Consider the following 13,251-nt stretch of genomic DNA (forward strand, 5'->3'; position numbering starts at 1 on the left):
GTAGTGAGTTACCCTGATTCTGTTTGTTTCATATAATAACAGTATGGCCAAACTAGAATATTAAACCCAGTATTTTATAGTAGGGAGTAAATAGGGAAGTAACTGGTAGTAAAAATCTCCATCTTTTTTAAGAACGTGTAGAGAAAGATAGGAAAATATGTTGTCAGAAATGATCTTGCAGTGTGAAGGAAATTCATTAAGTAAGGTAATGGGGATTTTCCAGCAAATTCGTATAATTAGTCACCTATCACAGAGTTTTAACAAGTTGCTTAGAGTTACCTTACAAACCAACATAAAAAAAAGTTTTCCTCCTTTGCTCCTTTTGCTGGTTGTTCACCAGCAATTAACCAGTAAAAACTTGTTGGTTGCTGGTTTATGATTCCCACAGTAAAAGTTATGCTCAAATGAAGACAGGAGCACTGAAGCCAGAAAATCTTAACCTTTGTACCTAAGTGTACTCCAATGAAGTTTACTCTGTTTTCAACAAGCACTCTTATGAAAGCAAAGTAATGCATAGTTATAAATCTTTACAAGATTGGTACCTGAATTCCCATTACAGGATTAGACTTTATATTGTTGATATTGAGCTCCACCGCAGAGGACAGTGAAGTCAGTAGAAAGCCTCCCAATGACTTCCACAAGATATAAATCAAGCTCAAAATAGGCACCAAGCATCCTGATTATTTTTATGGCTCTTGCTACGTACCTTCCATGAGACCTGCAGGATTTTGAAATAAATTATCAATATTAAAATGTAAAGAAAGCTTTAAGGACATATTTGGCAGCAAGTCAAGGTCAGCGCTTAGTCTGGGTGGTGGAAGTTCATTGAGGGCGGTGGCGATGCAAAGGTGTGAAGGAGGCTGACACCATGCACTTCCCCATTGAGTGAAATGGTGGGAAGGGAGTTTAGTCAGAGGGAATGAGTAACCATCTGGCTGCGTGTAGGGAAGTAAGAGGATGAGGGTTACGACTATAGTAACACATATATGTCTGCCAGCTACGTGGTTCCGAGTCCTTTAAATAAAGACAGGCCACGTCCTCACAGACCCAAAAGCTGATGAGGGCCACAGGGATTCCCCTCAGTCACTTGCAGATGAGCTGACTGATGAAGGGTTATTTAGGGTTATCTGCTTATTCTGTTGATTAAGAACATCTGTTCCACAGCTGACAATATTGAGAACTGTACATCTCTACCAGGGAGTGAAAATAGCGCTGTTTAACTCCTGAGATGTATGGTCTAGGAGAATCCTCTTGCCCTGCGGCACATCTCCCTTGCCTTGTCCCTTTTGCCTGCCCTGACAGGAATGCCCCCATGTGCCCTGTCCAGCACACCGCCATTTTCCACCCCTTTGCTGCTGTAAATGGCGGCCAGCTGGGCTGGACCCAGGCCCGGCAGAGTGGAAATGGTGGCTTGGTCACTACGTGTGGGACAGGAGTGCTGGGAGCGGCCAGGCAGGCTGAGCTGTCAGGGAGGAGCAGCCCTTGATCGCGGAGGGGATGAATTAAGTGCATTTGTTGTTCATGATGCGCTGGGGCCACCTTGACCTGCAGGCAGCACACCTGGAGGGTGGCACAAACCCGTTCTCAGCCTCTTAAACGCGAATGGTGGCACTTGGCAGCCCTGGGCGTTGGGGACAAGGCTGCCTGAAGCACGCAGGCTGCCGGCTTGGCTCGGTTTTCCCGGTGAAGCACGACGAACAGTGCGCTGTCTCCCGCCCGGGGAGAACTACAGCGCCCGTCGGCCCCTGCGCGCCACCCCCACCTTTCCCGCCTCTCGCCGTTATCGCCTGCCTCCTGTCAGCGAGGAGCTGGACCCGGCTCATCCGAGAGGGTTTGCCGCCGCGGGGAAGGAGGTGCTGCGGGTGGCAGCCGCACTTGGGGGGCGACGGCGGGGTGGAGCGGGGCGGCCCCGTCCCGTGCGGGGGAGCAGCATCTCCGCAGCCTTGCTGCCCGTCCCGTCCGGTCCCGTCGCCGCGGTGGCGGCGCGGCTCATGAGGTGAAGATGGTGATCCGCGTCTTCGTCGCGTCCTCCTCGGGCTCGGTGGCGGTGAGTGGGGGCGAGCGGCGGGGAGAAGGGAGAGGAGCGGGGCGCGGGGCCGCTGCGGCCAGGGCTCAGCCTCCGGGGCTGGGGACAGCGCTGGGCAAAGCTGCCCGCTGGTTGTCAGCCGCCGGTCGCCGTCCCCGCGGTTGCGGAGCCTGCCCTCAGCTCCGAGACCTCACCCCTCACGCCGACATGGACCTGAGAGGCAGTATGCTGTTGCGAAACGCGGGTCTGAATTTGCCGGGGTTGCGTGTGAAAAGGCGGGGGGGGAATAAGACGACTACGCCTCCCCACCTCCCCGAAAGGCTGCCAAAGCTTAACTTGTTCGTCAGTTGCCTTTGGCAAAACAAGCCCCCCGAAACCTCTTTGTAGGGGACAAATATTGGGTGTGTTTAAGGGGTCTTAAAAGTAATTAACGTGGGCTAAACTTGCCCGCTGGGGAGAAGGGTTCAGCGCCTTGGTGCAGGGGGAGCCGGCCCTGAGGCGCGCTGAACCCGGTCAGGTGCCGTGCCTTGGTGCCTGCCAACTACTGCAGGTTTAAAGGATAAATAAAAGGAGAGCCTAGAGACAAACTTCAAGCCGGTAGCACTTCTCTGCATTAACAAATACTCTGGAAAAGGTACAACTCCTTTCAAACTTGGTTTTGAAAGGCACCACTGCATCCTCTGCTTAATTGAAGTACTTATAGCTTTCTCTTGTTGAATTAATTGTGCATGTGACCTATGAATTTCCATATTTTCATATGAAGTGACAGCTCTGATTTCCGTTAAGGCAATCTGAGCGTAAGTGTTCTACTGAATTTGTTCTTTAATGAGAAACATCAGAAGGATTTAGATATAATTGCTATTCTTTATGCTTCAGCAGTGAAGGCAGCGGCGTTTTTGCATTGCGGAAGGATGTAGCACTGTATTTTCCCATCTGAAGGTTTACTGTGTGTTCACTTCATTCAGCCTTTTACTACTCAATACTTGTTTTCAGTTCAGTAGCATGGTGACAGGTATGTGTTGTGATATGTTTTGGCAAGAATTGTTCAAAATGCTTAGTGGCAGCATTACAGCTAATAAAAAGTAATTATCCATTTCAGTAGCCAACCGAGTAAACACAGAGCATCTTCAGAACTCTAAAGTCCATGTTCATCAAGCATCCATAATAGAAACATCTCCTTCCCTGCATGGGCAGTTGGTTCATGCTGTGGTAGCTGAAGATTGCTAAGTTTAGTTTCTGTTTCATGCCTCATAACTTGAACGATAATGCATAGTTTTATATTTTGCTTCTGTTGAAGGGGCAGGAAAAAGGGCCACATAATTAGCTCACCCATATCTCCTGTTCTGACCAGTCTGCAAATAGGTTATTGATGGGAGTTTTTGATTCTGCCTTCTCCTTCCCCTGTCTCTACCTGCAAGGTACATATCCTGTTAGCAGCAGCAGTATAACCCTCTTCACAATCTATTAACCCAGCAAACCAAATCTGAGGTTGACAAACAATTTAAGTTGCACATCAGTTCATTTGCTGACTTTTTTCTGGGTTGGACAACAAGATGACATATGATACGGATAACAGTTTGCATACTGGTGATAGTCAACTTTCTTCATCTAGGCAGCAGTATGTCCGAGTACAGCCTAGTCAGAGAATTGATAATTTAGTGATCGATGGTACTGTTAACACAGGCCCAGAGCTGTGACATTTCTTTTCTGTCAGTTTTTCTTCATCTGTGTTATCACAGCATTTAGGAATGTTCATGATGGTCTAGGTTCCTGCTGTGCTCAGTGTCGCATCACTGAGGCTTTTTACTGTGGGCTTTGCAGGGGTTGTCCATAGATCATGGCTAAGTGATTGAGGAAAATGACAAAGAAAAAATTATTATCAGCTGGTTATGTGGGAATCTGCATCTGGAGAAAAGGGCAGTTACTGTATTGCATGTCTCTAAACAGGGAAGTTTTAAGCTAAACATTAGTGAAAGGAAACAAAAGGTGTTTGAGTCATGTAATTCCTTGTGGTCTCCTCCAGCCTTCAGCACAACTATGTCAGCTACTTTTTGGGATCCTATGCAATTCATGAGAAATGAGGATTTCCCTGTCTAGAGAAATGAGTACCCCTCTAGAGAAATGAGTAGCCCTTATAGATTCTACTCTGGCTCCTGCTAAAAACAATGTTAGAATCTATGGTTTACTTTCCACCTGTAGGTCAGCTTGAGTCAAACTGTAGGCTAGCTGCTTGTGAGAGTGGATGTGGCTGACTGAGATTCCTGCTGTAATTGACCAAAACCTTATATATGTAATATTTGCTGATAAACTAAAAGCAGTATCATAGTGACATGATTCATTTTCTTAATCTCACTAGAGATATTTTGTTAAATTACTCTTTATTTTAAAATGAAAACTCCATCTAGTCTCTAGAGTAAGCTTTTGGTTCCATTTGTTACCTCACCAGCAGTGTGCTGTTGAAGCAGGAGCACTTCTTAGTCCTCTTTCCTCTTTGTGCCTGGAATAAGACTGGCTTGAGTTTTCAGAGAGGGAGAAGTGAAGACAGTGATTTGTTTAAATAAAAATAATACACAGGAATTTCCTTATGTTAACTGGTGAAAGAGATTATATTACCTAGCAAATATAATGAGCTAAACTCTTTGTGTATGACTACTTTTGAAATCTTCAGAATACCCAGGTCAAATGATAAGCATTTGGCTGAAACATTCCTGAGAAATATACTGGTTGTGTAGTCAGCAAAATCTTCAGTTTGCATAAATATCACTTTCCCTGGAAACTTTTGAAATGTTTATTGATCCTGATACTTGGTGCAATTTATTTTGTGCTAAAGATAAAAATATGCAATAGTCATACATAATTATGAGTTCAGTGCATAAGATGTTTTGGGGGTCATTCTGGAGAATGAGAAAAGGAAATAACGGAGTGGAAGAGAAGTCAAGAACAATGCCAACCTTTCCTCCATTTGGTCTTGGACTTCTCCCTGCAGCATCTTCCTCACATCTGAAGGTTCTTAGACCCCTGAGAGGCTAACAGTAGTAACTGGTTGGTTGGGATTTTTTTTAAATGAAACTTGTAAATATAAATGCCTCATGAGCTCAAAAGAGCTCACAGATCCCAAAGCCTGGTTGTTGCTTGAGAGGAAACATTCATCTTCAGTGTTAGGGAAGCTGGACTGTGGGTTTACCCTGTAGGGATGCTGTAGACAAGGTCCTGAGACTTTCTTGTGGGAAGGGAGGAGAGAGGCATTGTGTATATGTGTACATTTCTAAATAACCTCCTGTTGTTTTAAGCATGCATTAGGCAGATCCAATTGAATCACAATGGGAAGCCTCTGAATAGGCAGGCAGGCATGTTTCTACAAGCCTTACTGTCTCCTACTTTTTCTGACCTGTATTTCTACTTCTCATTGGTTAGCTTTGTCTCGAATTCCAAGCACTCCTTTGTAGGACTGGGGAGGCAGGCTTTGCTACTCCTCCCTGATAAGGACAATCAGCGTTCCTTTGTGGTTAGGAGAAAGGCTACATTAAAATTAGCGTTTACTTTTCTCCTTCAGCAGTGCTTCACCGTTTTCAGGAAGTAGTTTATGCCCTCGTTTTTCATTTCACCAAATCATTCCAAGGTGACTGTAATTTAATCTGTTTCACATTTTCCAATCTATGAATAAAAATTCACACTTGTGCTACTGTACTATGTATTGACTCAGTTAAATGGTCTTCAGTGTTTTAAAGCAGCTCTACCTTTGACAGGAAGCTGGTAGTATGAGCTAAGTAACTCTATGCCTGGAATTCCTACAGTTGTGTAGAAATGTCGAACCGGAGGAGACTGCAGTCTTCTTGCAGTCAGAGAACTGAAGATCAGGTAAGAGGAATATCATTGAAGAGCTTTCAAATAATAGAGGAACTTCAAATGACTGTTGCACTTTCTCCTCTGTGGTAATAATTTATTGCCTTGGAGCTTCATCTGTTAAAACTGAACAGATAATACAGGAAGTTACTGAAATAATGGAACAGCGGGTAGAATCTACTCTGACTAGTGACAGATGCGAAACACTTTCCCATTGAAATTTTTGTGTCTTCACGAGATGTGAAAAACACATCACTGAAATGAATTCCATTTAGCGTACAAGTGCTGCTCAGCCACATTCTCCATGAGAACATGTTTAGGGGGACAGGAGGGTTTGGGGAGGAACCGCACCAACCCAGAAAGAATAGACTTTTTTAAATGACCAAGACTTGGACTTTGACTCTTGCTACTGAAAAGGTTTGTGGGTTTTTTACTAGGAAGCTTGATAGGTTCAGTTATAGTTAAATTGTTTCTATAGCAAATGTTGGTTTTATGAGACTAAAGCTCTTCTTTTGGTTAAGCATATTACAGAGGTCAAATGAGTTGGAATTTTTGTTTCCTGGAATGACTTTAAATCACAGTGTAAAACATCAGAATGTCAGAATAATTAGTTATGTTTGTTTGGTTCACATGTTGTTGGAATGAAGACAAATACAATGCTAACGTTCTTAAGGCTAAGCTTGTCTCCTAGCAATAACGATGAATTTCAACTCCACCCTTTTTTGTACAAACTCATTGTAACTCAACATTTCTCGTAGCACTTCTCAGAAAGAATGTGTTTCTTGTTGAGAGGTTTGGAATAAATTAATTTAGAATGTCATTTGTAGAATATCCACCATCTAACAGGGTTTTTTTGCCTCTCTGCACCCTAAAAGCTCAGCAGTCAAAACTGAAAGTGATTTGGTTGATTGATACAAGTGCCTTTTGTGAAAAATGCATTAGTTATGGCGGTCATTTGGAAGGATGTGATTTATGGAAATTCAGCTGCCTATGATATAAAATATCAAGCTTTGCAAATTATAAACATAATGATTTTTTAATATTAGAAGTTTGTAAAATCAGATCAGAGCAGCAGGTGAGTTAGCTTTTCAGAAATGAGACCATAATCTTTACAATTAGAAGTGATTCTCCACTATTTATATGGGAAATAGCAGTATTTTAAATGCATAACAACAATATTGTCAAACATCTGTCAGCATGCTGTTTGATTGGATCCTCCAGGCCTGATTTATGAATCCCACATGAACATCATACTGTATCACTTCGCTTGGTCAAGATGGTGGTGCTTTTGGTCGTGCACAGGCAGAGTAGTGCTGTAGCAACAGGAACGATACTAGAAGAAAAAAGTTGGATTCTTGTTCAGTGATGTGTACCTGTGTCTTGGACATTAGCAATTATATCATGTCCATAGGAGAGTTCTGGGGACTTTCTGGATCCAGTCCCTTTGACTGACAGAATTAGTTCCCTCGTCCTTCCCCAAGTTTCCTATTGTCAGGTCAGGTGGCTCATATTTGTCTTCACTGGCTTTTGTCAGTCCTGCTTTGCAGGGTTCACATGGCAGAGTGCCTTGCTTGACTGTGAATTCTGCAATGCAAGGAGGTCAGCACTGAAACCTTTAGCTATTTTCCACCCTAAGGACCCTCTGTGGATCTAGCACTCAAGTCTGTATTCCAAAGAAGTCTAAATTCTAGTTACATCCTCCTGCATTGTGATGGAGAGAACTAAGAGACCCTGGACGGTGGTTCACATAGCTTAAGGAATGTATTCAGGAGGGAGCTGGGTGAGAACCCTAGTCACAAGGGTACAGGTGGAATTTAGACCATCTGTGTATGGTATTCAGTACCTAACTGTTGCAACATTCTTGTGTGCTCTAGCGCTTTTCAAATATTTACATTTCTTCTTGGCAGATAGATTATGTCAGAAATAATGCTACCTTGAAGAACACACTTTAGACTACATAGTGTCATGAGCAGTAGGACGGTTGCTGACCTTTGGTTACAGTTGTGGCTGTAATAAAACTTCAAAGGAGGTATTGTTCTCATGAGTTTCTGAAGACTGTTTGGAGTGTGTGTTTTGACTCTTCATTTACTGATCTGCTTTGTACAGACATATGGTTCCATTTCTCTAACAACAATATAGTAACATCTTCATTACAGATTTAGCCCTCTATTTTGAATATATTCACGTGGATTGGAAAGAATAAAATGAGTAATAAAAGGCAACTTGTTCATTTTAAGAAGGTTTTTCCCCTCTGTTTTTCTATGAAGTACAGCAGCATCAAAGTGCAAGTCCCTGAATGCACATACTTCACAGATGGTGACCTATTCTCCTTAATCTTCACCCATATCTTCAAAGCCTGGAAATTCATTTTCGTAACTCTGGTCATAGTGTCAGTGATCACAGGAGGTCACATATAACTGAATTTGTTTACATTAATAAAAAAAAATAATTAACTTGCATGCAGTTTAATGACTTTTGGATTACTTTTGTTTTCCATGTTGTTTTGTGAAATGGAAATTAATTCAGGCACAGAGCTCACCTGTCTGTTTTCTGGAGAGTACAACCCAGGAGGAAAGGCAGGGAGTGAAGCATATGCCATTCTTTTGTCATCCCCATTTTGTTGTCTGGTGTTAGTACATCAACATATAAACTGCCACTTTTATAGCTGTCATTGTCACTTTATTCTGTGCCAACATTGCTCCTGCAGAGACAAACTCCAGCAGAGGGGCAAGGCAGGCAGCTCTCTTTCTGTAACACATTGGATCACTGCAACTGCTTGCTTCGGTGCCGCTGAACTGGGGCTCTTGGTACCAGTGACATTAATCTGGTGAATTCAAATTGAAAGCGTTTTCCATACGCAGCCTACTGCAGGCTTGGTGTCTGGTTTCTTGTAACTACAAAGGTCTCTCAGCCAAGTGACAATGAATTGAATTCTGTTACGTTTGTGCATCGTGGAACTGCTTTCCCAAAATTTGTTCAGCTATTCTTCTGTAAACCTAGGTCAGATAGTCACTCGTCTCTAGATTTTTTTTTTTCAAGAAGTCTCTTATTTGGGAAAAATATGCTAAGCACCAGACCATCAGTACTTTTTTCTTTTCTTTTGGAGTTAAGTATCTTTGTAAAAAGAGGTATTAGAAAAGGCCATTGAGTTCAAGTCACTGCTGAACTAATGCGAATCCTGTGATCTGCAGTCATTTACTGGGATGTAGTGTGTGGTGTAGTAAATTGTAAGATGTGATCCAAAGCTTGTTGAAATTAGTGAAATCATCTTAATTCACCAGCTGGGCTTTCATCCAAGCCAAGTGGCTTCCATGCTTACCATTAAACCTAAATGGTGTCTCGTGTGTGTGAAAACTTCAGGACTTTAATAATGTATATTTTAAATGCTTTTATTCATGTATATAAACTGTACAGTGCTGCTGCCACCAACTTGGAGTTGCTTGAGTACTGTCTGCAAACATAACATCCCCATTAGCAATAAGGAGATATGAACCTTGGGATATAATTTTCAAACTAAAATTAAAGACCTAGATTGTTGGTAAAACAGTTGTATTGGACTCCTAAGCTTCTGTCCTTGTGCAGACCACAACAAGTACGTACCAGTTGCATGATTTACAGGCCATGTTCTAGGCAAGAAAACTGAATTTCCTGAATTATCACTGTTCTGGTAAACAGTGAAACTAGAAACAAATAACTAACTCTTGCAAAGTTATGTCTGCTTTCTATTCCTGAATACTTCCTCATTTTTAAAATTTAAGGATCTATAGATAAAATCCAAGCAACAGTGAAGGCATGCCAGTAAATGTGAAAGCGTACTAGTCGAAGTTACTTGACAGTACCAAAGCTCAGAAAACAAAGCTTGCCAATGTCATGGAACAATATTTATGCAGAATAAATTAACTTTCTTAGTACTTATAGGAATTTTTTAAGTTCTTACATTCTAACTGATACATCGAATATTCTGGGTTTAATAGTCTTATCAAAGGTGAAGTATACTGTTGAATAAGTCCATTTCACTTGCTATATGAATGCTTTTGATTTTAATTAAAGCAAAATTTATATCTAGAATGCAACGTTTCAGTTGACCGATGTCAGATTTTCTCTGGTAATGTGATTCTTTTATGTACAATGCACCTTCCAATTTAATTATTTCAGACATTTCTATTTATCCAAAGAGGAAAATACAGAAGAAATTAAGATTTGTGGAAAAGTAGTTAGCATTTAAGGAAGTTTCTTATTGCATATAATCAGGATCACTTTTATCTTTAGCAATCTGAGTTCAATTTGGAGATAAAGAATTGTCACTAAGCTGGTAACCTAGACTGTGTCATTTTACTAACAAATACACTAAAGGCAACAGTTTCCTGACCTGCAGCCTCAAGTGCTGGCCTTTTAAGGGAGTCTATCCAGAATGAAATACTGCAATCTTTATTTTGCTTGCAGTGTGAAAGCTTGATAAGAATAATAATGAACACAGAAATGCTGTAGTCCTTGGAGGATATTCTTAGTTGAAATCTACTGTATCTAAACCTGTGGTCATGTACCAGGTTAATGTTTGGTAAGTTTTACAGAAAATAGTTAACATTTTGCAGGTCCCTTAAGTTGGTGGATTTCCTTCTTGGCAAGGTGAGGGGAAATGTAGAGGCAGTGGTAGTGCTTCTTACCTGTGACTCAATGGAAACAGTCTGCAGTTAGCTGCAATAGCTTGGAAGAGCTGCTGAGTTCCTCGGTAGCCATGATACTGTTTCCTTAATCTTCTCTCCTGGGGTTGGTATGTTGTTTAGTCAGCACCCACTGGAGGGGCAGATGGAGTCAATTTAGAAACCTAAGTCACTGTTGACTCTCATTTCTAAAAACAAACATCAGATTTCAGTGGGACATTCATTTCAGTGGTACTCATGTAGGTGAAGAATGTGTGACCTGATCTTTCAAGGAATGACTCAAACTTGTTGGTGAACTTCAGGTGCGACTAGGAGGAAGGGGTGACTGAGGTACAAATTCATTTAACATAGTTTGTCTCATAGCAAGAAAACATGGATCCAAAGTCTACTTTCTTGTATTTCTTGGGCTTTGGGCCTCCATCCATGAAGTATTTTAGGGTGAAATCTTTTGATACTTCTGTTCAAGGCTGTGGCAGTCCTTTCATTTAGGTGTGCTACTTTCCTAGGAGAGTTATTTATCACCACTCTGAAGGGACTGAGTCAAAGTATGTGGATATCCTTCTTTTGGGGTGATATGAGCTATAGCGATGAGGAACTTTCTTAAGTTATTTCTATCTCAGTGGGGGAAGAGAAAAACTGGCTTTTACAACAGTAGACAAGCTTATTTAGTCTAAATTTAATATTGTACTTCACTATAAAGTAATTGAATTTGGCATGGAGGAAGGGGAGTAACTGTCTTGCTAGCTGATTTATGACGAGAAGCTCTTAGGAGATGCAGGTTGTTCAGTGACTCATATTAATCATCAATAACAGCATGCCCTTCTGTTGTTTCCCATCTCCCTTGGATAGGGTAGAGCTTGTCTTCACAGTTAAGAGTTCCAGTATTTGTTGATTTTTTGTTTGTTGTTGATTTTTGCTTTTTTACCTCTGGGTAACAAACCCCACCATTCCTAGTAAGACAATGTGGAAAACTGCAAGATGTTTCTCATTTTAGTGCCAGGAATAAACTTGCAGAAGTTAATACCTGGGAGTAACCTTCGTAAATGTGTCAACCTGCCTTTTTTTTGAATATACATATGTAGATGTGCATTTTTACATACACACGTATATTTTGAGATATAGATATAGTGTATGTTATATATATTTATATCTATGTACATATTTCTTAACCTTGAAATCACCAATAGATGCTAATTATCATATTAGTGGTAAAAATAAACCACTAATTTTTGCATCCCCAGAAGAGAAACAAAGATAACGTCCTGATGCCTCACATTGGTTGCTCAAAATATGTCAGCATCTGTCGGGGCCCTATCAAAAATGATTGCTCCTTTATTTGAATGGCTAGACCTTATGGAATTGTAACCATGGATGTCTCTTCTGTGTAAGCTAGAGTGCTAAAATCATAGAATGATAGAATAGCCTGGGTTGGAAGGGACCTTAAAGATCATCTAGTTCCAACCCCTCTGCCATGGGCAGGGACACCCTCCACTAGACCAGGTTGTGCATGTGTGTTTTTCAGAGAAAGGCAAGTGAATTTTAGTGTGTCTTCATTTGAAAGAAAGCTTCCTTTGATCTGATGAACAATACAGCATCAGCAACTGAATCCTGTCATTACTTTGCTGCAGGGTTAGTGAAATTATCATCCCTATCTAATCTAAAGAAACACAATTCAAGTATGCATTAAACCTTTGATCTGGATCCGCATCTCCTAAGGTCAGACAATCTTCCTGAAGCATCTCTAATTGAGTGATCTGGTATGTTTATACAGAGGCAGAGACAGGAGTGGCATTTGAAAGATTTAGATAGCATCAAATTCTTCAGTAGGAACCTGCTAGGAAGCTAAAATTAGTTAAAAAGGAGATACAAAACTAGTCTTTGATCAGAGAAGCCAGCTGCCTTGAAGGCCAGATGTGCATGCAGTCCCTTCCTACTCAGTGAGACAAGCTTGCCTGCAGCAAGGTCTATTATCTGGTAAAGGTTCCCAGAATTAGGCCCCAGGAGAGTCTAAAAATCTATGGATTTATTCAGCATAGTATTCAGTGATACCTTTGGCTATGTGGAGGTGACTCCAGTTGGCCTTACAGGAGATGTGTCTGTAGTTTATGGGATAATAATCAGATGACTGCTGTGTTTGGGGATGCAGCTAGCCATTAAGAAATGGGGCTGCAGAAGTATAAAAGAGGTAATTTGCACATACAGACCTGCAAGAACACACAAGTTACACAGATACAGTTGCAGTTCTTGAAAGAGAGATAACATTGACATTTGTTAATAAAGTTAGATGCCTCATTCTGTTCTCAGTTGAGTCAAAGGTAATTCTGTTATTGATCTGAATAATAGCAGTGGCAGTCAGCCCTAGTTTAGAGAATATCAACAAAATCCATCATCTTAGCCTTATAAAAACGTACTGGTAGAACCTTGCAGTAATACAGTCCAATTTTATCTGAAATCTGACATTTGTCTAGACCTGCAAATGCATTTTTCTGTTGCTATTTCATATACTGCTGGGAAAACCTGTAAATATCTGTAAAAACTTAGCACAACAAATTCTGAATGACTAGCACTGCCGTTACTGCTGTTATTTTAAAGTGTATTATCAGGGGTGTGTATATCTGTAGTTGGCAGAATTACACATCTGTGCTGTGTGGATAGTAGCTGTCAGGAAAAAATAGTGAAAGTATTGACAGCTTTATTTCACAAACTTGTTTTTATATCTCT

At 41.2% G+C, this 13,251-nt stretch overlaps 1 protein-coding gene across 2 annotated transcripts in view; it reads left to right on the top strand.

Moving 5' to 3' along the window:
* Positions 1-1,785: 1,785 nt before the first annotated feature.
* The window catches only part of SH3BGRL2 (SH3 domain binding glutamate rich protein like 2), a 45,601-nt gene continuing 34,135 nt past the window's right edge, over positions 1,786-13,251 (top strand). Inside the window, exon 1 of one of the 2 annotated variants that reach the window (XM_054819412.1) lies at positions 1,786-2,047. In XM_054819412.1, the coding sequence (XP_054675387.1) occupies positions 2,003-2,047 (45 nt within the window). In that variant the 5' untranslated portion in view covers positions 1,786-2,002. The remainder of the gene's footprint in view (positions 2,048-13,251) is intronic. The other variant, XM_054819413.1, reaches the window with a different exon arrangement.

The sequence above is a fragment of the Grus americana genome, chromosome 3 (genome assembly GCF_028858705.1).
Source record: "Grus americana isolate bGruAme1 chromosome 3, bGruAme1.mat, whole genome shotgun sequence".
Classification (NCBI taxonomy): Eukaryota; Metazoa; Chordata; class Aves; order Gruiformes; family Gruidae; genus Grus; species Grus americana.